Source organism: Rhincodon typus, chromosome 24 (assembly GCF_021869965.1).
Source record: "Rhincodon typus isolate 14 chromosome 24, sRhiTyp1.1, whole genome shotgun sequence".
NCBI classification, from domain to species: Eukaryota; Metazoa; Chordata; class Chondrichthyes; order Orectolobiformes; family Rhincodontidae; genus Rhincodon; species Rhincodon typus.
In genome coordinates, this window is record NC_063355.1 from 32,939,376 (window position 1) to 32,966,178 (window position 26,803).

Below are 26,803 nucleotides of genomic sequence, written 5' to 3' on the forward strand. Positions count from 1 at the left end.
TTGGGTATAGACCACCTTGTTATATCTGATACTCATGCAACTGTGTTGTCTACAATTAGCCAGTACTTTCAGGAGACAAAGGATGAAAATGGGGCGGGGGGGAAACTTCAAACAATATAATGAAGCAAATTAAGTGAAACTTAGCATCTGATCCCTTCCATAATTCATACTATGAATTAACGTTCTATAGATGACAGGATAGAAGTTTTGGTTTACAATATCTTTCTAACAACTACATTTCATGTAGGTTATAAATCAGCAGCTCAGGGACAGCACTTTCATGAGAATATAATGATATGAATATGAACTGAATGATGAAGCAGGTTTAAAAAAATCCACATTATTTCACATCACATACTTGTCACCTGTCACAAGCAAGAAGTGAGACTAAAATTTTCAGATTTCTCCATTTTACAATAAGCTGTGTATATTTCATACAAAATTTCTTCAATGGAGGAACTGCCACTGAACTGAGTCATGATGAAGATCTGCCCACAGTCCTAAATCCATGACCCTCACCTTGGCCCTTTTTTGTTTTGCACTGAAACCAATTAGGCATTTCAGGCAGATATTTGCCAATAATACTCCTGAATGAGGAATGGTAAAACAGGCAAACAGGCTAATCTTGGCAAGAGAAGTGCAAGAAAATCAGTGCAATCATTCCTTGTGTTGGTTCAACAGTGAACCAAAACATCCTTCTCTTTTATATGCAGTCTTAAATTTACCTTGTTAATATGCTCAATTCAGATTTTGTGCTCTTGAATAATAGACAGTTATCACATTTTTAAAATTTCTCACCTCTGAAAGGTGTAACTTTTGAAGTGATACAATACTTTTGCACTTATTAGCTGTACGTACATCTACAAAATACTGACTGGCAGGCTATTTGGTGGCAAACTTTGCAAACAAAAGCATGATTCTATCTTTCTTTTTTCTGCTCTTTTGTGGTATTTAGGCATTCTTGGTTGGGTCAGTATTTGTTGCCCATCAAAAACTGTCCTTGCACAAGTGAGTGAACTTTCTTGAACCAGTGCAATTCATGTGATTTAGGTATGTCGATGTGTCATTAAAAAGTGAGTTCTTAAACTGTGACCCAGCAACATCATAATAACACTTTTTTAAAGTTGCTGGGTCACAGTTCAAGTCACAAGTGTTAGTCTGGGGACTGCGCAGAACATTTTAATTCAAGTAAAAAATTTAAGTAGGTGGGATGAATGGCCTCATTCAGCTTCCTCTGTTAGATATCATTCATGGCTCAGGGGTAATAGTCCACCTGAGTCATTGAGAAGACTGAGAAGATTGAGAAACTTGTACACCTTGTCCATGCTGGCACTTCAGACTGAAGATTTCTCTTTCAAATAGGAGACATTTAAAAACAGGCTTCAGCTAATCTCAAATGGCTGTGAAAAATTTCCATGACCCTGTGTTTTTGTTGATCAATCAACCTATTAGTTAACTGATAACATCACTATCTCATTGCCAGTTCTGGCCATTTACAAATTGATTGCCATGATTGCTGTATTGGAACTATACTCAAATTGTACTTATTTGGCTGTAAGGCACTTTGGAAAATCCAGAAGTGATGGAAGATGCTACATAACAAATTGAAGCATTTTATTATACTGCACCTAAACCAAACTTCGTTTCGCTACTTCTTAATTATCTTTCCCGCCTGAGAAAAATGGCTACTGACACAAGTATCTCGCTTCAGACAGGAAGCATAACTCCACTAATGGAAAACTAATGCTTAGATATCAAAATGTGGTAAGTCAAGTCATTAATGACTCTCTGCCAATTCCTTTTGAAAACAGATTGCTTTACCAGCCGATGAGAATCAGAACATCCTACTTGCTCAACCTCAAGACTGGAGAGCACAGCACATAAAATAAGCATGAGAAAAATGAGACTGATAAAATTTCCGTCTGGCACAATCTCACCTCCAGAACTGACAAACATGCACTGGAAATGTGATATACTTACAGCATTTCCAATCCATCTTTAAACAGAAAGATGGATTTAAAACATTTCTCAATTCTTGAGATTTGTTTCACTGGCAAAGTCAATGTTCATTGTTTATCCTTAGTATGCCTTGAGAAACAGTGGTAGTCTGCCTGCTTGAAGCTGATTATAGCTTGATAATCCAATTCGGGGGAGGGGGACAACGAAAAGTGAATATGAACAGTGTGGAATTCCATGTGAGCCACAGCTGATAAAGATTTCATGGAAAATAAAGGAAGGGAAGAAAGGGAGCAAGAACCAGCAAAATTGTTAATAAATTGTTGATTAGCAAACTTTATCCTCAAACATAAGAATGGAGATTTCCTCCAGGACGAGGAAAACATACCCAAGTATCAACACAGGCCAAATTTCTAGGAAATTAGATTGGGAAGGAGATTATTTTTGTAAATATTTCTCCACTATTATACAGAGATTTAATTGGCATATGGCATTGTACACCGACTGAAGACATTCCAGCAAAATAACCATTCACTCCATTTAATCTTGTGAATCCACACTTTAAACTATGGGGGGTGGGGGGTAAGAGTTGCTAATAGTATTAGTCAATTCAAAAAATGAACTCTCTCTCTTTAATTAAACTCAAGTTGACATAACAAAGAATCCAATTCCATATTTGGATATTTTAGTCTGTGGCGTTCAGATAATGGGCTTATAGGAAATTCTGAACTGAGGATATGAATCACTAAACAACTCATCTAAACATTTCCTGTGACTGCATCAATGTCCTATGATTGCCAGTAGGTGTCATCAGAACTCAGCATGCTAAAGGTTACAACATTTCCACCCTCCAACTCCATCAGCAAAGATAAACTATCGTATGGAAATGCCACCTAATTTTTAATTTGGCTGTCCCATCAACATTTCCTAATCTAAAGGAAAATGTAACAGCAGCAAAGTGTGAGGAGTTAAGAAAAAGTCACTCCTTTTATGGAGTTTTCTGCTATGTATCCTGTATGTCAGGGAGTCTCCTTGTCAAGTCGCCAGTAGAATTCTGCATTTCAACTTGAGGTACTATTGATACTAGACACTCACTGCAACAAAGTAATCAACTATAATTATCTTAAAGTCCCAGTTAAGCAGACTAGACTGTCTTGCAGCGTTTGCATTTTTAACTTTACACCTTCTTGGACCATAAACAGCTAAAGTAACTGAGAATTCCAATTCTCTATTTCAGAGCTACGTAGCTACATGGATGACACCTTTGTCATCATTAAACGGATCAAATTAGAGGAAACAGACACACAAACTTATAAACAACACCCTCACTGGGATAAAATTCACCAGAGAGGAAGAAAATAACAAACAGCTCCCATTCCTGGACGTCGTCATGGTAGAGTGCAAGACAAATGGGGAACTGCAAACGAAAGCACACAGAAAAGCCACACACACGGACCAGGTACTGAACTTCAACAACAACCACCCCAGCACACACAAACGAAGCTGCGTGCAAACACTATTTAAATGGGCAAAAACACACTGCAGCAACACGGAACTACGCCACGAAGAAGAATAACTCTTCCAGGTTTTCAAGGATAATGGATATCCGAAAAACTGGGTCAGAAGATGCCTACGTGAACAACGTTGGGAAGATACTACACGCCCCGACACACTCATCACACACTACCCTACATCAGGAACACATCAGAACTAGCCACTAGACTCCTATGACCGCTGGGCACAGTGGCACACGAGCCCACATCAACTCTAAGACAAGTGCTCACCTGAACTAAAGACCCACTCCCCACCATGGACAGGACCAATGTCATCTACAAGATCCCCTGCAGAGACTGTGAGAAACACTACATTCAGACAAACAGGAAGGAAACTAACAACCAGGGTACATGAACACCAACTGGCTACAAAAAGACACAACCAGTACTCACTTATCTCAATCCACATGGATAAGGAGAACCACCATTTTGACTGGGACAACACCAAAATCCTGGGACAAGCTAGGCAGAGACAGGAACAAGAATTCCTAGAAGTCTGGCACTCCACGAAGCATGCTATTAATAAACACAGAACTCAACCCCATATACACTCCACTCTGAAGGAAAACCTGAATTGAGGCAATCCAGCTCAACGGACTCCAGAGTTTAAAAACCAGGCGGGAAAACACACCGACGCTTCATCGGAGGCTGCACTGAAGATGTTACCAAGCATGGTAACGAAACGGCTGCGAAACAAGAAACCAGTTCGGTGAGCCAACCAACCTCAACACCCACAACACGAGCTACAAATCTACTCCAAAACCTTAGATCTTTTAATAATTCGTTTAGGATTTTTTTGAAAACATGATATTGATAAAGTGCATGGAATAGTACCTGGACTTGGACACGGTTATGATTTTTTTTGGATGTTCTTGTGTGCCAATTGGTAAACAAGAACACAATATTAGCAAAAGCCTAAAGTCAATGAAACTCTTCACATTTGTGATATTACTTGGATTCTATCAGCAACTTTAACCTAGGGGGAAAAACATGTCAGAAGGAAACTTTGTAGAGGTATGACATGGATACTGAACTAAGGATGGATGGCAAAAAGTCTTGGTCAAGAGTGCTAGTTTTAAGAAGGATTTGAAAGTAGAAGAGATACATAAAGAAATTAAGGCAATTCCAGCAAGTGAAACTTAGGCACCTGATAACCATCATTGCCAATTACAGAACAAAAAGATGCACAATAGGTCACATTGAGAGGAAATGGATAGTGTGTGCAGCAGAGGCCATTGGGTTGAAGAGGTTACACAATAGGTAGGAGTACAAAATTGTGGATTAGATTTAAACGTAAAATTGGGTTTCGGTCCCTTAATCTAATATGGCATGGCGAGGGGTGGTGCTGGAGTGTGATGATGCAGGTCAGGCTTAAGGAACAGAGTTCTGGTTCCAATGGATTCTACGGAGCCAGCCAAAACAACACTGGAATAGAGAACTCCAGAAAACGAAATATGGATAAGACCTTTAGCAGCTGTTGTACTGAGCCAGGATAGAAACAAAAGATTTTATGCAGAAAGGATATGAACTCAGGACTGAATCTTTCTTTTTCTTGGTTAAGTCCAAGTACATTGAGTTTTAACAAAGGATTTCCACCATGATGGCTACTACATTCTCATTGGTTACTGAGCCTGCCTCATTAATTATCTACCTTGCCATTCTGGTATCCACCATGTCTGACTCTGGCTACAGCTTACCATGTGTCATTCTTGAAACAACTTGGTGCCCACACCATTTACTGAAAGTCTGTGCATGCAGACAAGCACGCAGTCCAGAGGTGCCCTGCACAGTTACTGGTATTTTCCCAAGACACAGCAGAGAGCAAAATTGTCGGCATGTTTGCACACAGGAACCTGGATATCCTGCTGGACTGGGTAATGCAGAAGCAGAAACTCCTCTTCTCCCAGGATCAGCAGTGAAAGCCAAGGTAAGATACCAGCCTGGTTGAGGTTGCCACTTGGGTCAGTTCAGTCTCAGCCATCTACAGGAATGCACAGCACTGTAGGAAGTAGGTCAATGACATTCTCAGATTCACCAGTGTAATTACCACCACCTTATCTCCATTACCTCTCACATGCTCTCTTTCTGCTATTGTACCTGTCTCCTTCCAAGGCTCATGCTCTACTACTCATTGCCTGCAACATCTTCCCCACCCACTTGCTCTCCCGTACCCCAACTCCTGACAGTATTAACTGCATGCCTTCTAAAAGGTCTAAATCACTGCTCAAGGTGCCACCCTATCAGCACAAAAATAGCTGTGCCCACCCACTTTCAACTTCCTTAATATCTGCTTTTCTCATTCCAGGAGAAACAGCCACAGGAGGGGAGAAGGCATATGACAGACTACCTCATTCAGCTTGTCATCACTTGTGGAGGACATTGTGGCCACTCAGGTGGCCAACAGCCTATGTTCAAGCACCTGGAAATAGAATAGAAAGCTACCCTTGACTTACTGTGCCAGCATCCCTGACCAAAGTCTCTCCCTGTTTACCCGAGGCCTACTGCCAACCATGACAAAGTTAATGTCTTTGTGTCTGCACTAAAGGGCAAGACAAGACATTGGTATTGAGAGCCTGGTATCTCTGGCTGAGGAGGCAAAGTGCAAAAAGGCAAGGCAGGATCAAAATAAGCAAGCAAAAAGCCTGGAGATGTACCCTGCTGCTGTCCATAGCTTAGTTTGTGTCCCTCAGCACATTAAAATGATGGGCTGCCCTAGCAACTAAGATGCAGTGTTGAAGTGCAGAAGTATCCTGTAGGTGGATTGGAGATCTAACATGAGGGCTCTGAGAGGCCGGTGCATATCAGATGCCAATGTCTATGGGGATATGGTGTGTGCCCAAGATGTGTGCGCCTGGTGTCCAACAGAGGTCCTTTTTTGGAGCTGAATTCACCAGGTATTTGTTCTGATTTCATTGTTGGCATTTCTCAACTTCTAACTTGTTTGGCAAGATAGATAGCTGAATATTAATGATCTGAGTTGGGTAGATAGCAAGGCATTTAACAAGCAATAATCCCTCAATTGGCAACTCAACACTGCCTAGCAAGAAAGTTGCCATGTCACTGTTCAAAAGCACGAATGATGGAGCAAGACGGTCCCAACATCAACATCATCCTTGTCAGACGGCTCATCTGGTTCTGCCACAAATCAGAGTCCACATCACCCAGACCCCTACACACATTCTGTCCAGAAACTTAGTTCGGGGTCTAAAAACGTTAGACTCATAGATCCCTACAGTGTGGAAACAGGCCCTTTGGCCCAACAAGTCCATTCCGACCCTCACAGCATCCCACCTAGACCCATCCCCTATAGCATACCTAATCTACACATCCCTGAACACTACGGACAATTTAGCATGGCCAATCCACCTAACCTGCACACATTGACTGTTTGGGAGGAAACCCATGCAGACTTGGGGAGAATGTCTGTCTGTGTGGAGTTTGCACAGTTGCCCGACGGCCTAATGTGGGTTTCTTCCCACAGTCCAAAGACATGCAGGTTAGGTGAATTGGCCCTGGTAAACTGGCCCACAGTACCCAAGGATGTGCAGGCTAGGTGGGTTGGCCACGGTAAAATGGAGGGGTTCTAGGTGAGATGCTCTTGAGGGTTGTGCACACTCTAAACTAAATGGCCTGTTTCCACACAATAGGGATTCCTAGGTGCCAGTACTGTAACTGTACCAGAAAAGCTTGGATCGGGGTGTGTGTAATTCTGAGCAGATCTTCAGTACCATTGCTAGAATGTGGCCAGGGCCATCTAGTTTTGTTCATTTAGTTGTTTCTTGACATTCAAGTATCATTTAAATTCATACAAAATCCAAGTTACTTTCAGGATCTCAAGCCAGTCTTCAGGTAAGTTCGAGGCAGGAATTGATGGAAACTTGCATTTTACAGTGAATGATGAATTAATAAAACCAAATCTAATGAATTTTTTTAAGCAATGATAACCAGAAGAGGAATCATTATTTATGACAATGCTGAATCCTTTTGAAATACAGTAATTAAAGTTCTGGAGACACTGTCTGAATTATTGAACATAATCTCATGGTCCTTCTGTAGGAAGAGCTGGATGTTTATTTGGGGCAGGAACTCAATTCACTGATTCTCAACCCCTGCCAGCGTTCCATTCCAGAGAAAACTGTTGCACCGCAGCAGGATAGCATGCTGAAAATCAAGCTCCACTATTCCCAGAGTCATCAAAAGGTTAAAAGATTATTTCAAAGTATGCAGAACTCCCCAGTTTACCTGTCTTTTTAGATGCAGCTTTACAGAAAGCACAGACCAGGATTCAGTATTTAAACAACAGTTACTATTTATTGCGCATGAATAAATTCTAGCTACAGTTAAACAATTATGAACTGTCAACATATAACTCAACTCGTTCAAACCCAAGTTCCCCTTCCAAAAGTCACCTGCCATGTAGACAGAAAAAAGTGAATAGAAGAAAATATTGGGAAGGCAGTTCCATGATTTTTGTCCATAGGGTTCACTTAGATGATCCTTTTTCGGAACATCAAAAATATATAAATACAGAAAACACGACCAGCAATAGGCCTTTCAGCCCTTCCAAACTGCTCAGCCATTCAATGTGGTCATGGCTGATCATTCAACTCAGTACCCTGTTCCTGCTCTTATCACCATACTCTTGCTCCCTTTAGTTCCAAGAACCATATCTAAGTCCTTCCTGAGATCATTCAATGTTTTGGCCTCAACTATTTTCTGTGGGAGAGAATTCTACAGGCTCACCACTCTCGGAAGGAAATACCTTCTCCCATCTCCTAAATGGCATGCCCTCGATTCCATTTTGCTGGGACATGCTGTTTAGTTAACTGGCAAGGAAAAATAAACAGCATTTATAGAATCCTACAGGGTGGAAGCAGGCCACTCGGCCCATTGACCCTCCAAAGAGCATCCACCCTACATATCCCTAGAAAATATGGGCAATTTACCACGGCCAATCCACCTAACCTCCCCACATCTTTGGGCTGTGGGAGGAAACTAAAGCACCCGGGGAGAATGGGTGACTGTCTGTGGAGTTCTGCACAAGGCTGGAATCGAAACCAGGTCCCTGGTGCTGTGAGGTGGCAGTGCTAATCACTATAGCACTCCAGTCTTGATTTCTTTAGGCTTTAGATGGTTTTAACTAAAGAGACAAAGCAGCATCCTCCTTCCTGGAGGTCCAAAGGCCTCTGACTATTTTGTTCACACCTTCAAACTATTAAACTACCTGGGAACCAACCACAGTTGCTGGCAGGTAGAGGATCTTTGTCACGACAGCTGGTCAGCTGAATCTTTGTACACAGTCCTCAGAACCAGTTCGTCTGCAACTACACATCTCCCACTTATTGAACAAGTAATAATGTAAATAGTATTTACAATAATTGCTGTCAAGTTGCTTTTAAAATGTGCAGCAATCCCTTCCACGATCCTTGCTTTTTGAAGCTGCCCTTTTTTTTCATTTTAGTCACAATTAAAAATGAGAATGTAAAAAGTATGGTGTTCACAAAACCTTCCCGGCTTCACTAACTCCCATCCCGCAATTAGGTTCTGCCTGACCAATCCAAGCATTCTCAAATATTTGCCTGCATAAAGAACAACTTTTCTAGCTACAAAAACAGAAGTTGCTGTAAAAGTTCAGCAGGTCTGGCAGCATCTGTAAAGAGAAATCAGAGTTAACATTTCAGGTCCAGCAACCCTTCCTCAGAACTGTTTTTTCCTAGTTACCATTAGTTCTGAAGATGGTCACTGGACCCGAAACATTAATTCTGATTTTTCTCTCAGATGCTGCTGGAATTGCTCAGCTTTTCCAGAAACTTCTGTTTTTGTTTCCCAGATATTTGATTTGGGGCGAGCAGCATTCTATGGAATCCTCTTCTTCCAGTTGCAATTTGCTAACATAGTTAGTGTTCCGTGCACTTCCACTGATACTGCTGAGCTGCCAGCTTCCCCTTTTGGCTGGTAGGCCCTAGGGGCAGAAGGATGACCATCAAGGATAGGTGTCACAATGGTAACTAATGTGCAGTGCCCATAAAATGCAGCACCAAGTTCCATGAGTACATAAGATAATAAACGTTCCCTGTGACTAGAACAGCCAAAAAGCACGGGCAGTGAGATTTTCCAATATCATGGCTTCCCAGTGCGGGGCACTATAGACTGCAGCTATGTGGCTTTGACAGCACTGTATCACCAATCGCCAACCACCAACAGAGTTCATCAACTGAAAAGACTCCCACTCCATCACTGTCTAGCTCATCTGTGAGCACAAGTGCCAGAGTCTGGAGGTTTAAGTCAGATATCCTGGGTGGTGTCACAAAGCATACACACTAGAAACTTAAAAGGTCCATGCATCTTTCCAAAGTCCTTAAGCTATGCATCTCTACTGGGAGTCTAAGGCTACCCCCATCCATTCCTGGCTGATGACACCTTTACAAAGCATTCAAACTGCCACAGAAGTACAATATTGTGCTGCCTTTAATTCTACCAGATCCACGGTGAAACAAACCAAAGTCTTCCTTAAGATATGAGATTTTGATGTCTGGGACCACTACATTGGAGTCATGCTATACAACACAGAAAAATGTAAGCTGCATCATTTTGATATGCTATGCCTTTCACAACTGGAACCAAATAAAGAGGTAGTGATGGTCCTGGATGCAGATGAAGTGGGGAAATTGTGACTGATTCTCTGCAGAAACGAATGTGGGCATTGACTGGAGGTACTCTGAACTACAATCTTCTACTTCCAGGAGAAATGAACTGGATTTAGATTTCCTTCCACTGTGTCCCTTATTAGCTATCTAGCAATAAGCCCCTAGTCAATCCACAGTACACGAGGACATCTTTATTTCTGTATTCCTAGAACATCACTGTTGATGCAAAATGAATTATTATCCATATGACTTTTACTTAGTATCTTCAGGAGACAGACGCAGTCAGTGAGACAAGGCAGTATCTTTGCACGGTTCAGAGTTTGGGGACTTTTAAAGATTTCAGCCAGCATATGCAGTTATTCAGTACTGTGCGTTGTAGTATTTCATGGAAGATAGCAGCAGGTTTGAAGTAGTCACGAGCTACCTCCTTTACACCCTTCCATTATCATTTGGCCTTCAAAGCTTTGCAGTTTGCATACATTGGTAAATTGCATTAAAATGTTTCAACTTCCTGTAAGACACTGTTTAACAAGAAAGAGGCAGCATTTTGCGCAGTTACTCTTGGCAGGCCACTGAGCTGTGAGCAGTTCAGTGTCAACCACATTGCTGTGGGTCTGGAGTCACATGTAGGCCAGACCAGGTAAGAATGGCAGTTTCCTTCCCTAAAAGACATTAGTGAACCAGATGGGTTTTTCCCCCCCAACAATCAGCAATGCATTCATGGTCATCATTAGATTCTTAATCCCAGAATTTTTTTTTCATTGAATTCAAATTCCACCATCTGCTGTGGCGAGATTTGAACCCAGGTCCTCAGAATATTATCTGGGTCTCTGGATTAACAGTCCAGCAATAATACCACTAGGCCATTGCCTCTCCCATTAAAGTATAATGCCTTGGCTGCAGTCGCTAATGTGAAAGTTTGAGGATCACTATTTTCTGATGCTTTTTGCTGTCAGAGAGTTGGTTGCTTGTCTGAGCTGAGCAATATTTGTCTATTACAGCTTCTTTCATCTCGGGGGGGCGGGGTCCGAAAAGAATGCTTATATGTCAAATGGGTGCGACCAACAGGTTTGACAATAACAATGAGATTACAGCTCACATTTTAGGAGTCAGTGAAGATACATATACAAAGTTGCATAATTATTTGTAACAAATATTAATCATATCACATGTGCACTTTTTTTTCCTTCCTATCAGATCTAATTGCATCCCCTGGGTACTCAGCTGGAGTAGAGGCAGCTTGTTCTGTAGTTGTCCCTGTTGCTCTGGAAGATACGGCTGGTGGTCCCCAAGTGAGGTTAGGTCTAAGGGATCAGGCCTACAGAGTGTCCTGCCAGATGCAGACTCACCCTTCTTGGCTTGAACTTCTGCAGGCTTCTGTATCACAGGTGGGGTAAGGTGGAGAAGCTGGGAATCTTTAAAGTGTTGAGAGGAGGTTTTGCAGGAGTCAGTGTGTGGTGCCTTCTCCATTTGGCTGTCTATTAGTACCAGCCTGCCTCCCCGAGGGGAAAGGGCATCAATGGTTACAGCAATGGAGTGCAGATTTGTGCACATATCTGGCAGGCATTGAGTGTACTGGACCTGGGTCTCCATAGACAGCTAACATGTCCTTGAAAGTGGCCTGATCTAAGTATGCCATGGCCAGCATGTAACTGATAATGTTGATGGACTCTTCCATCCTTTTGATCGGGTTTACCTGACAAACCTGTGTCCTATTGCTGAGCCTCTCTGTGCATTAATGGGCAAGACCACGTGGTCTTCTTCAACTTGGGGCTGAGCAGGTGCCTGATTTCTGGCAGTCCTCCGTGTCAGCATCTTGGAGCATTTTTTCCTTGACCAGCTGCGGAGGCATGTCAGAGATTTGCTCATCAAAATGTGCTCCCACATCTAAGCGTACATACACACCAAGTTGAAGATCTGAGTTGGTGAGGGCACAGGTGAAAATCTTGCTGCCACATCTGACAGGTAAGTAAGTGTCTTCCTCCTCAGATGTGGCAACTGAACTCAGTGTGGATGGCACTAGCCTCCTTCACCTTCCAGAGGAAAATTTATTTGTGCAAGAGGAGCAAAAGCTTATTCTGAACAAGTTAGCAATGGCTTTAATGGGCGAGCTGCACAGGACAGCACAATGAAGCTCACTCCGTTGCTTGGAAATGGAGATCCGGAGTCCCCACACAAGTGGGTGCCCTCTTGACCAAACAACTTCAGGAATATTTCCTCAGACAGGTGCGGAGTCAAATATCTGTTACTCTGCCACATTCATGGCCCTTCTGGCCTGGTTATGAAAGATTTATTTTCCTGCAATGACAAAGGCAGAGGTGATATGGTGTTCCCAGTGAATAGATAGCAAGTGCAAAGGACAGGAAATGTCAGTAGTTTGGGAGAATAGGTGGATGCGAGCCACTGTAGGGACATGTTGCATACAAAAAAAAGAGAGAGTTGCAGTCCATGAGTTAGATTTAAGTAGTGGTGGCCCTGAGTGTGAGGTAGCACAGAGAAATTGGTGGCAGTTGAGCTTGTAGAACACAGAAGATCATCTAATCTTCTTGCAGCATTGCTGGGTATTTCTTTTGCCCCAGGACACTGCACGGACTTGTGTCAGCTAGATGAAGATAGCAACCTATTTGGCCCATTTGCAGGAAAGATCACTCCCCTTCTTTTGACAAGCATTCACCAGGACCTCCAGGTATTGTCAGAAAACAGGAATGCCATCTTTCTTTTCTGTGCCACTTTGAGTTCAAACAATGCAGGACCACAGCATATGGGCCAGTTCCTGCAGCCATGGAAATGCTGTGAAGTTGGGGGTTTAAATATGGCGCCAACAGTGTAAATGTCACAAAGTCAGGCCAGCAGTAATTGCTTCCACATTGCTTTTGTATGATTCATGTGCCAGGTGCTGAAGAGGCCAGTTGCATAATTAATGAGCTAAAAAGTAGACAGTTGCATGAGAAAAGTCAATGTGGGGCATGGCAGACATCCACTATTTTTTCTGAACGCAATACTTGCCCAAAAAAGGGAAAATTCAGCCCATAATCTTTGGGGCCTTCTCTGACTCCAAGTACCCAGAGATGTTCCCAAAAGGCATTGTGTGTCAGAGCAGATGAATGAGTAGGCTGCCTTTAGGTCTGCAGGGATATCATTATGTAGCAATAATCAAAAAAGTGTAAAAGGAAAAAAATCAATTACCTTAAATATGGCATCTGCGTGGAGCAATTGGCACTTGAATATTACAAAGGGAAGCATCTGATTTCAAGTCCAAATCTAGGGACTTGAGTGCTACACAGTAAGACATGCCATCATTTAGATAAAACATTAAACTAAGGCCCATCTATCCTCTCCACTAGACATAGAAGATCACATGCACTTTGTGAAGAACAAGAGGGATCTCTATGTTTTAGCCAACAATTATTCTTCAATCAATTCCTTTAAAATAGACTATCTGGTCTTTTAATAGATGTGAAAGCGGAAGCACAGCAAGTCAAATAGCATCCTGACAAAGGTTTTCAGCCTGAAATGTTGACTTTGCTGCTCCCCAGATGCTGTCTGACCTGCTGTGCTTTTCCACCTTCACATGTATTGACTTTGGTTTCCAGCACCTGCAGTCCTTACTGTCTCCAAGTAACTGGTCTTTCATCTGGTTGTTGCTTGTGGGATGCTACTGGCCACAAATTATCTTTGATATTTTTTATTTGCATTTACAACAGAATATACAGCAAGCTTTGTTTTAACCAGCATTTATCAACCAGCAATAATTATATACCTCAAATACAGCAACATACCACGATGTCCAAGTATTTATGTTGTAAATGAAGTATAAAAGTGATGTGTATACCCTCTGTATTGCATTTCTATTACTTACTGGGTGTTTTTAACATTGATTTTAGGAAATGTGTTGATGTTTTTACATAAATTTTTGAGGGATGTTGACGTTTCAAATCTTAGCTTGGTCAGGATTTACTGCATTTGTATGTACCTCTTAATTATCCAGAATATTTGATCAATCAGCACACTTCTGGTTCCATAATAAAATAAAAAACTTGCTGTATTTTGTTGCCTTTCTGCTGAAAATTACAAAGAACTGTACATCTGCAAGGCTGTCTTCCCCTCAGCTAGTTGGAACTTTACTCAACTATTTTAATTTGCACAAATATTTTTTGCTGAAAAGTGATATGGTGCTGAAACTTTCTGACATTCATCAGGATAAACGTAACAATGCCTATTTTTAAATTATGACAATTTCTACTACATGGAAAAAGGGTACAGACTGCTCAGGAAGACTGAAGCCTTGAGCAAAAGACTCTAAATGCTAATATTTCAAATGGGTGTGATTGACCGACAGCTTTAGTGAGAAGGCAGGAAGGCCAATGCATTTCAATGGGATTTTTTTTTGGTTGGTGACTTGAACTGGAGTTCACTGTGGCACAAGGCTCCTCTGAGAGGTCATGAACCATATCTACCATCTGAAGGTGTGACAAAAATGTGACAGACTTATAGTCAGGCAGTGCAATTTACAATCAGGAACATAGGAACAGAAGCAGACCATTTAGTCCTTCAAGCCTGTTCCATCATTCAATGAGATCATGACCTATCTGTGATCTAATTCCACATATGTGCCTTTGGCCCATATCCCTTAATACCTTTGCTTAACAAAAACTTATCAATCTTAGATTTAAAGTTAATAACTGATCCAGCATCAACTGTCATTTGTTGACAAGTTCCAAACCCCAGTACCTTTTGCATAGAACTGCTTCCTAACCTACCTTCCGTACAGTGTATTGCTAATTCTCAGACTATGCCCCCAATGCTAGAATCTCAAACTATTTCAATTGGTTGATCTTTATCTACTGTGTCCCATAAGAGATACTAGTGAATCAAATGGGTTTTTACAACAACTGACCATAGACAATTCCAGTATTTTTGCAATTAAACTCAAATTTCACCATGTGCTATGGTGGGAAATGAATATATATCCCCAGAACATTAACCTGAGGTCCTGGATTACAAGTCTATTTACATTACCACTATGCCACCGCCTCTTGTTCCTGACACTCTTGCAAAGGCTGAAAGAAAAAGGGAGCAGGAGGGAAAAGAATGGAAATGATAAAAAAAGGGGGAGCAAAGTCAAGGAAAAAGAACTGGACAGGGTTGGAGAGAGAGAGCAAACACATCTGCCTCAGGAATTTACAAGTAAAACATCTGAAAATTCAAGACATTGTCAAGATGGCAGAGACAGCTGAAAGGTTTTATCCAAGGATATTTGATTAATAATGGTTTCAATTACATAATAATGTAATGTAAACACAGCAATTTATAACAGAAAAATGGCTAGAATTGCTGAAAGAACAGCATGTCTGACTCGAATTTATAGATGGAATATATGTGAAAAGAAATCAAGGCATTGCTAAGATGGTACAGAGTTGTGAAATTTCCTCCAAGAAAACTTAATAACATAATATAGTTAATACCATTAATAGAGTAAAGATAGAAAATTATAATGGAAATAAAGTGCAACAAAAAGTGACAAATCATTGTGTAATTGTTCAATATATTATAGAAAGAACATGAAAGATTCAAGAGAGCAACAATCAAATGGAGATCTGTATAACCCTTTTGTTGCTGACCATGGTTGGCATCCAAAACATTCTTGAGAAAATCTTGACATGAAGTAGAATGTGCATTCATTCAATCGTATTTGAACAGATTTAAAGCATTTTATTGAGGATTGTGGATAACGTTATTTCTTCATCAATAGCATTGAACAGCACCTATTTAGCAGAAAACCCACTGAAGCTGACAGGTCTGTAGTTTCCTTAATTATCCTTTGCCCCTTTTTAAAAAGCAATGTTATATTTGTAACCCTCCAGTCCCTGGGACTAAACCTGTGTTCAGAGATGCTTGGAAATTTTCTGTCAATGGTTCAGTGATTTGCTTCCTTATCTCTCTAGCATGCATCCCATCTAAGACTGGCAACTTCTCTACCTGAAGTGCTGCCAGCCTTTTTAGCAGCTCTTCTTTATCACTACACTGCTCAATTTCAGCTAGGCTATTGTCACCAACTTCTAATTTGGTAAAGATAGAAGCAAAATATTCATTTAATACGTCTGCCATATCCTCTGCTTCAGTGCACAGCTTACCCTGCTTGTTTATTATGGGCCGAATTCTATTCTTCACTAATCTTACTATTAATACGTTTGAAGGACATTTTACTGTTTGTTTTAGCGCAGCCTGCCACACTTTACTTATGCTTCCTCTTAGCCTTCCTTATTCCAGCCTTAGTGTCTCTCCTGCATTTGCGGTACTCTTCCTAATTTCTATTTTTATTCCAGTATGCATCATATGCCATGTTTTACTTCCTATTTTCTCAACAATAACCTTAGTCATCCAGGGTACTTGAGCTTTGGATACCCGACATTTATTTCTTTTGTTATGTACCTAAAACTTACACTCTATTCATATCTCTGAAATTCTCCGGTTTATTCGCCAAAATGCATTTCCAATCAACCAGCTCCAGTTCAACTTTTAGATCCCTTAAGACCTGTCCTCTTCCAGGCTGGGATCTTAATCATTTTTTTTTTTTTTTTTTTTTTTTTTATTTCCTTTTCCCACTTAAGATTGAACCTTTATTATTTAATGATCTGTTTCCTAAATGTTACCTAACTCTGATGTTCTAAACAAGGTTTCATTTTCTTGGACCAGATCAGCAAGCTTTCTCCCAGTAGGTCTGTAAACGTAATCTTCCAGAAAGTTCTCCTGCACACATTCAAAATTTAACCAGCTCTGGATCTGAAATGTTAATTCTGCCTTCTCTCCACAGATGCAGCCAGATCTGCTGCGTTTCCTCGTAATTTTTTTAAACTTTGTCCTGGTCTACCCTAGGGTAATTAAAATCACCAACTGTCGCAAACCTATTTATCCTGCAGATATCCATAATCAGCCTAAAAATGCTCTCTTCCACTTCCTCCCTGCTATTTGGAGATCTTAAACTTCAAAAGGCATGATGTTACTCTTGAGCCAATCTTGTACTTTGCATGTTTAAATACAGTCAATAAACCTGAAGAAAGCCTGTACAAACATAGCTAACATGAGTCAGCAGCATTTTCTGCAGAAAAAGGGCAAGAAATAATAAGGGAACCAGGATTTCTGGGTACCACATGTCCCCTACACGGAATATGATGCACCTAGGTCAAGGTGAACGCTATATATCTGAAATATTCAAGTTAATTTGATGTCAAAACTGAAGGATAAACAGAAATAACCAAGTACAAAGTAGCATGTCAGCTGTGATCACATATCTCTTATGCCAATTAAATATCAGTACCGGGAATAACGGGCCTGTCATAGCAAAGGACAATAAGCTGCTAACAGCAAACAGAAATTTGCAAAAGCAACAGGTGTTTCAACAGCAGTTATCTTTGGCAAGTTATTAAATCACTTCAAGTTGTCAGTTCAAACTAAATGTCAAGGATCACTTGTTTCAGCAGGTAAAACAAGCACTTTTCCTTTTTTGTCCTGATTTGTATTTAATGATTGGAAAGAAACATACAAATTACTAATTTATATTGTTGGTGATTTGTTTTTGAAAGTGCTCAAGGCTGTTAACATCCTTTACAACACAGAGGTGAAAAATAGATTATCGATTTGTTTAGTGAAATACTCACTTGTGTTTGAAGAACATTTTCCTTGTCATTAGTAGGTCGGTCCTTGTTTGACCATGTTGTTTGTGATGTGATGTTCAGAGGGTAAGTGCTGGCTGTTCTTTCATTTCGTGGTGCTCTATTACGGACTAGCATGCCAACTGGCTTGTCCGACATGGATGCAGCTGAATTACCAGAAAATAAACAGTTTATGTGGTGTACAAGGAATTTTGGAACACATTCTTACATTGCTTCAATCAATCTAGCCAGAAATTTCAGTGCAGCCCTAGAGAAAATATTGCACCATTGGAAGTACAATTTCCAAATGTAAAAATTAACAGTGGTCCTAACTGCTCACTCAGGCACACAACTTAAGGTTATAGGATTATCTGGTCACTTAAAGTTCTATGTCTGGGTGTCTGAAAAGTGCATATTGGCCAATTTTGAGGGTGAAACCTATATTACCGTAGTGACTACACTTCAAAAGTACTTTGACCGCATAAAGTGTTATATAGTTACAGACAGTAAAATATCTAATTCTTAATACTGGATTATATTGTGACAGTTGATTTCAGCTGGGGATAGTAGTACAGGTGGTAAAGCATTTCTCAGAACTTGTCTCAAAGGATAAGGATAAAGAAGTGGTCAGAGTCCTGGTGCCTGATTGCTGTCTGATAATTCGTCAGATAAATTAGTTCAAACTTGACTTTTTTTTTTTTTTTTTTTTTTAAAAAGTGTGGCATAATAGAGGGGACTTGTGTGGTAAGTACTGAACATAAGAGCTCATGGATAATTGCTCTTGGTCTAAATTCTTGTCAATGTTCTTATTGTTTAAACTTTGGTTTGCTGGTGTGACATTATAATATTCTGAAAGACAAGTGATCCACAGGGATAATGCAGCCACAGCCAATCCACTTCCTGCTCAAACACAGCAAATATACAGATTTTTCATGAACTCAAGCACTATATTAAGAAAAACTCACTGGAATGAATTCATGAGGTACACAAATTAACCCACCTTCAATCTCTTGCTCACGAAGTTTGCGAATGGCAGCTCTAATCAGTTTACGTTCTGCATATTCACCTGCATTCCGGAGCTGTTGACGTACAAAGAAAATCAGAAGTTTATTGATTATACTTTTTGTATTGCAAACATTTTGCAACACTATGCATATTCCTATTGTTGTTTAGGTTACCCCAAAACCATTTCAAGCAAGGTGACAGTACATACTTCTCAGCACCCCATTGACTAAGGGGAAATCCCACTCTTAGCATTTGAACAAGGGTTGTCCTGAATAAAAATTAATATGACTTATCAGATATCCTGACCTAGGTTACAATATTATAAAAACAACTGGAAGGTATTTTTTAAAAAGGGTCAAACATCAGCATCTGTTGATAAACAAGAATCTCCTTGGCCTATATTCATTCACACCTGTAAATTACGGTTTTCTTAGAGACAAGAATCATCTTTTAAATTTACAAATAGATTCAAAATTAGATTGGCTTGTAGTGGTAAAGGTATGTGGATGAGGGAGCAAGAGTGAGGAAGCAATTGTCTTCAGTTGCACTTGGTCAGCTGTCCAGAAAAAGTACATAAGGCAGTTGTTTACAGCCACAACTAGCTGTATATGGAGGTGGAGCACATGGCGCCCTCTACTATGCTTGAGGTCTTCAAAAGCAGAGGTATATCATCACCCAAGGAAGTAATTTAATTTTCAAGTTTATCATGGGTTTGGGAAGTACAGCATTGATTTCAATGATTTATTACACTGTCATTAACACCATTAATCTTGCATTTATACAGAAGCACTGATATAGAAAAATAGTTGAACAGAATTCAGACAAACACAAGGAAATTAAATAAATAACCACCTAACTAAAAGGAGGAGATAAGGGATGACTAAAGTCACAGTCCAAAGATATCTATTTTAAAGAAAAGTTTAAAAGAGGGTTGATGATTCTCAGTTTGTTCATCTTAGTGGCTGAAGACAATTGAGTCTATGGTGGAGCAAGGAAAGGAGAAGGACAGAAGAGGAGCGTAGAAGCAGAGGGCTTGAAGGGGAGGAGGGATTATAACATAGGAGAAACTTAGGGGATACTAAACACGAGTTAAAAAATTTCAGAAGTTGGTGGAATGGTAGCTAACACAAATCAGGGGTGATGCATATGGGTATGGAATAAGCTTCATGCAACACAGTTTTATATGAATTGATGTCCATGAAGGGTATATAATGGTGGGTTTGTCAAGACAGCATTGAAAATAGTGAAGTATCAAGATGATAAAAGGTTGAGGAAGAGACCAAAATTGGTTATGTTTTTAAAACGGAGGGAAATCCTTTGTGATGAGCAGCATTTGGAATCAGATACACAGTTCAGAATTTAAAAAGAGCAATGAGATTGCAAGCAGTTTGCTTCAGCCTGGAACAACAAAAAAGGGGGTTGGTGGAGGAATATACACAAGAATAATAGATACTGAAAATAAAGATTTTAATCTTATCAATGCATTGCTGGACAAATGTATGACTCAAATGAAATTGTGATATCACATTAGTGTACACACGAGAATTGATCCATGCAGCAGCATAAAATTGAGGAAGAACAGGAAGCCAAAAGATGGATCTTTGGAAGACTTTCAAGGTGTCAGTGCAAAATGAAAAGGGATGTCATTGGAAATTATATACCAGTACAATCACAGTGATGACTTGAACCACCAGCAATTTCACCAAACAGGGCACAACAAGGAAGTGGCATCAGAGAGAGACGGCGAGATGGCAAGATCTACTGCATCAAACACTGCCAATGTTACCTAGCAGGGTGATGAAATGTCTGCAATCAAACACATCGGCTCGGTAAACAAGTCTACAACCTACTGCAAAGCTTGCATAGTTCAACAGGCTATAACCACAGAGCATTTTACTCTGAAACAGCTTTAGCCAAGTTTATACGCTGGTGCTGGCATAGAAAATTGACTGGAAGGATTGCTGCATGTAGTTGCAAAAGACATTGTTAAAATCCAAGTTTAGGATCAATACATACAAGGAGTTTGGAAAGAAAAGAAAGTTTGAAGATATAATGGTGCACCAAATGGAGAAATCCCAAGGTCACATTTTTGAGAGAGAGTGTTAAGCATTTTGAAAAGTTTCAATGCTGATTAGTAGGAGCCATTTATGGTGACCTTGCTGGCTTAAACTGTTTTGAATCCTCCTCTCCACAGTCCTGTCCCTCTTTCTCTTTAGGCTCTCTCTCTCATGCAAGACGTGCAGCAGAATTCTCCCAGTGTCAGAGCCAATATTTATCTCTCAACAAACACCCAAAACAAATTTACTTGGTCATTTATTGCATTGGTATTTGTCCTAACTTGCTGTGGCTACACTAGCCATCTTTTTTTAATATTACAACAATGACACAATGTTTTCAAGTTTTCTTTTTTAAATTAATAATTATGTCCATTATTGCTTGGTTCCAAAGTATAACTGGCTCAACAGCAAGACAGCATGCAAAATTACTGAATCTCATACATTTAAATAAAAATAGAATCAGAAAGCTGAAATAATGTCACATAATCATTGAGAGGTTTCACCTAAGGACCACACTAGCACCATAACCTGCAGGGAAGTCACTCGTGTCTCAATATGCTTGGTGGTCCTATTGGACATGTAAGCAGGAAATCTTTCACAGATTCGCACATTTGATTGATTTATTGTCACATACTGAAAAACAGTGAAAAGCTTTGTTTATGAGCAGTACAGGCAGGTCACAGCAAGCAAAGGATGTACAGATCAAAAAGACTTAGGCATACAGGTTACGTTGCAAGTTACATTATTTGAGGCTAGAGTCCACTTAACAGTCTGGTAACAGCCAGAAAGAAGTTGTTCCTGAAACTACTCGTCCACGTGTTCAGGCTTCTGTATCTTCTGCCTGACAGAAGAGGTTGCAGGAGGTCATTACCAGGGTGTGATGGGTCTTTGAAGCTGTTGGCTGCAGTGAGCCATGTAAATAGAGTCCATGGATGGGGAAGGTTGGCTTCTGTGGTGGTCTGGGCTGTGGACACCACCTTCTGGATTTACCAGAGTATTTACATTAATTAGGGATGATCCTAGTAGCTGTACAGCATGCTCAAGCAAACATTCCTTTAAATCAGAGTATGAAGACAGACTAAGAGGGAGCTTTCAACTCATGACCTCTGGGGATGTACATGAATTCATCAGGAGTGCACAACATCACTGGGATTCCCCAGTCACCTTGCCTCCACTTTGCTGTTAACTGCAAAATGCAACCCCTTAATGATGGCTTAGCTTTTGGTGCCAGCTCATGGCCCACACCAGCTCATTCCTTTAAACAGCATTGAAGAAAACTGGAAACCTCATTAATGGAGCTAGGAATACCTGAATTAGTTCCCTCTCCATCTTTTTACGGACTCTTCCCAACTCCATGGAAGACTAGCCAATAAAAACTTCTAATATAATAAAATATATATTTTTCTAAAAAATATCAAAACAAATATATAAAAATAATATAATCTTCTGAATAGAAAAATGTGTGAATTTAGTGTTCATATTATCAGGTATAGGACTGAATTTTCAGCTTCAAGCCAGACAGCAGGAATCAGGAATACTCCTGGTTCCCTACTCCTGCCATATTAGAAGTGACCACAAATCATGATTTTCCCTGAAGGTCAAGACTGGAAAAAGTGTTCAGTCAGTCACAAGCGTGACCAGGTCTCCAGACAAGTTCAAACGGCATCAGTACTGTGGGAATTTACTCCAGTTATAAATCAAAACAGTAAGGCTCTCCAGCTCTCACTCCTCATATCTCCTCAGCCCCACACATTCACCTTGCATCACTTCATGTCTCTCCACTCATTCTCATGACCCCAAATATCCTCCATGCCAAATAATACACCATACTCAACTACCCTCTATGGTCTTTCAGACATCCAAGCCATGCCCTTCCATACACACTATGTGCTGCATAGAACCAATGCACCCTTTACTGACATTAGAATATATTCTAATGTCTTTTTTTAAAAATTCATTGACCAACTCAGCATGTCTGGCAGCAACTGTAGGTAGAAAGGAGAGTTAACGTTTTGGGTCCAGTGATGAATCCACAGATGCTGCCAGACATGCTAAGTTTCTCCAGCAGTTTCCATTTTTGTTTCAGATTTCCAGCATTCACTGTTCTTTGTTTTTGTATTTCTTCTGGGACACTACTGGTCACATCCTACCAAATTTGAGTACCTACCCCTTATTGCTACATTATATCACCTACAACTCAACTAATTTCACAGTCTTGTAAGTTATTTGCCCAAAATTCTGTGGGCTTCCACCTCAGTTAAAAGTCTTTGTGGGACTTGTGGGACTTTGTGCCTTCTCATAGTTCATATAAACAAGATCCATAAACACTCCCCCGTCCAATACTTAGTCTTTTCTTCAAAAAATTCAATGAGTTTTGTCAGGCATGACTGACCTGTCATGAATTTATGCCAGCTTTGCCTGATTAACTGAAAATTTTTGCAATGTTTTTAACGAGGTCATCCAAGTAGGCCTCATAGAATGAGTTCCCTGATCGGTTCTGTTAATCTGGTCCAATCAGGGGCCTCTGGCTGACAAACATAAACAGGAGTGTCAAACATCCTGTTCACTGAGAGCTGGGTTATTATCAAGGACTTTCTACATATAAATAAAGGGTGATTTGGTGACAGGATACCAGCCTCTGTGGAATTATTTCAGTGGTGACGAGAGAAAAGTACGCTCCTGAAGAAATTCATCCACAACAGTCATTTTTGAATCGGGCTAAGCTGTTCTGTCATTCTGCTATAATCTGAGAAGCATGACTCGTTCTATCCGGCCATCACAGATGGGCCCAGTAAGTGGAAAAAAAAAGTGTGTTTTTTTTGATGCAAATGACATTGGGGCAGATGAAAAGCAATGAGTAATTCTCCTGACAGCTTGTGGACCCACAGCTTTTTCAGTTATCAGGAGCCTAATGTTCCCTGAGGCACCAGATATTAAAACCTTAAGAGTTAATGGATTTAGTTGAAGAATATTATGGCCACAAGTCTCCTCTGTCTAATTCTGAGACACTATCATTTTTGCTCAGTAATTCGAGAACCAAGGGAATGCGTATTGGGATTTTTGATGAGGTTAAGACACTGGCACAGACATGTGGCTTTGGTTTAACCCTTAAGATGCTGAGAGATCGTTTTGGTATGTAGGATTAATGATGTAACCATGCAAAACAGCCTACTAGCTGAAGCCCAACTGGACTTGAAATTGGCACTACAACTGGCTTTATCGTTGGAAAATGTGGCAAGTGAAGCATACGAGTTGCAAAGTATTCTGATGTACGTGGACACCGTTACCAATCCAACTGAGCTTGGGGAACACCACTTGAGTAAGGGCAGCTGCATAGCCTCACTCAGGACATATCCTGAACAAAGGAACTCTGGGTCTGCCCACAGCAAAACCCCAAAACAAAGTCAAAGTCAAATATTGGCCAAACGGTCAAAACCTTCTTCAGGATTTGAGACAGCATGCCATTGTAGTTGCAGCCAGTATGCAGACTCGAGAAAGCAAAAAAAAAAGTCTCACTTTACCCAAAACGAATAAGAGAACTCATTAGGTTGGTATCAGGAGAGTGCACATGCTGGAAAGTCCACCTGCATCTGGTTTGGAACTGTTAAATTGCTTAGCAACATCCAAATCTGAACCAATCAAAATAAGTGACTGGTTAAATGGTCACCTGGTTTTAATGGTCAATACAGGCATGGCCATTTGTGATTGCAAAAGCAATCTTTAAAGAAATTCACTCCACACTCCAACACTAAGGTTTGTGCAAGACCTTGGTTACAGGTCCGATACCGGGGAACCTTGACAGATTAAGGGTTCAACTTCGGTTCCGATCTCTGAAGAGAAGCAGCTAGTTCAGTTACTACTGATTGTAGTAAAAGACTTGGGCCCAAAAACTTAATGAGGCAAAATTGGTTGAGAAGATTCACATAGATTGGCGGCCTAATTCAATCAGAAAATGGCTGCCTAAATGAGGTCCGAATTTAGTATGAAGAAGCTTCTCAGGAAGGTCTAGAGAATGTCAAATGAGCCAAGGCCACCTTGTATGTTGACCAGGAAGTAATTCCCTGATTCTGCAAAGCCCACCATTTGCCTTACGGGCAAAAGTATAGGCAGAAATCAGAAGGCTGGAAAGCAAAGGAATCATCAACACAGTCCAGATGGCAGAATGGACCAATTGTGAAGCCCAGTCAGTTCACCTTTGGGAGGATTTTAAACAAATGATAAATTGCTTTATGCAGCTAGATAAATACCTAATCCATCACAGACAATTTATGCGCAAAGCTGGCAGAGGGGGCAACTGTCCTTCATGAAACTAGACATGAGCCATGTGTACTTGCTATTGCAGTTAGATGAGGAATCCCAGAAGTATGTTACAATTAACACCCACAAGGTTTGTGCCAATATGAGACTACTATTTGGGGTATATCAGCCTGTGCAATTTTTCAGCAGACGATAGAGAATATTTTACAAGGTCTACCCCAGGTCACCATTTATCTATAATACATGCTAATTACAGGGAAGACCAATAGGGAACACTTAGAAAACTTGGACACAGTCCTTACAGGTTTATCCCATGTGGGTGTATGCATGCCTTAGAAGGGAAATGTGTTCCAGATACCCTAAATGACTTACTTGGGCTATAGAGTCAAAAAGACCAGGTTGCACCTGTTGGAAGATAGTGAGGACAATGAACTGTGCTGAGGCTCCCATGCCTGTACTGGAGCTTAGATCTTTCCCTGGAGTGGTGAATTATCACAGAAATTTCATACATAACTTGGCCTCCTGCCTGACACCTTTGCATCAAAAGAAGGGTCAGCCTTGGAAACAGTCACTTAGCCAAGCCATAGCTCTCAGGGAAGTGAAGGAACAGCAATCATCCTCTAAGGTGTTGGCACCTATGATCCCAAGCAAGATCTAGCATTGATGTGCAATGCATCCCCATATGGCGATAGACACATCACAGAAACAGGCCCACCGTATCTACGCTGACTAGCGTACGCTAGTCTCATTTGCCTGCACTTGGTCCATAGCCTATGCCCTGGCATTTTAAGTACTCATCAAAATGCTTAAATGTTGCACGAGTATTTGCCTCTACCATCCTCTCAGGAAACACGTTCCATACATCTACCATCCTTATGAGGAAAATTATTTTTCATCCAATCACCTCTAAATCTCCTCACCTTAAACTTATTACCTCTGGTCTTAGACACTGCTTCCATGGGGAAGAGATTCTCACTATATTCTGTCTGTGCCTCAATTTTGCATACCTCCATCAGATTGCCCCCAGCCTTTTGAGTGCCAAGGAAAACAAACCCTTTTGAGGCTGTGTAATGCACTGCTGAAATTAGTGACCTTGTCACTATCTTAAAAAGAAGTTGGATAAGTTGCTCAAGATGAAGAGGATAAAAGATTATGTGAACATGCAATTACGATGACTGTTCTTGAAAGATAAGCACAAACAACTGGACCAAATGCCTTGTTTTCTTGATTTAATTTTCTGGAACTACCTTCAATTGCTTTGCAGAATCACAGTGGAATTTGTGATATTCACCCTGCCCTCCCTAAACTGGTTTTTATTCTCTTTATCATTGGGCTAGCAGGAAAGCTAGCTGTTTGTCCCCATCCTAGCTTTTTGTGAATGATACCAATTGTAAATAAGATTTTTACTATCTAAAGTTATTAAAATGATGTCAGGCAAAGTAGGATATATATTAAGCTGCTATGATCTCACACTCAATGGTGGAAAGATTCATGAAGCTAGATGATCTTATGTCAGATCAGATTTTCTTCTGTATATCATTTATATTAATTGACAGAGCAGGCTTGTGGGTTCAACTGTCCTAGTCCTGCACCTACCTTTTAAAATTTCTTGTGTTTATGATGCTTAAACTATCTCCAGCCTAGCTTTTCTCAGTACCCAGTTTGATCAAGTGACT

At 40.5% G+C, this 26,803-nt stretch overlaps 1 protein-coding gene across 2 annotated transcripts in view; it reads right to left on the bottom strand.

The window, feature by feature from the left end:
• Positions 1 to 26,803, bottom strand: part of LOC109910819 (cytospin-A) — a 301,509-nt gene that overhangs the window by 191,115 nt on the left and 83,591 nt on the right. For both annotated transcript variants that reach the window (XM_020510070.2, XM_020510069.2), the window contains exons 4-5: positions 18,809 to 18,887; positions 17,815 to 17,975 (exon numbers count right to left, since the gene is read on the bottom strand). In XM_020510070.2, coding sequence (XP_020365659.1) covers positions 17,815 to 17,975; positions 18,809 to 18,887 — 240 coding nt within the window. The remainder of the gene's footprint in view (positions 1 to 17,814; positions 17,976 to 18,808; positions 18,888 to 26,803) is intronic.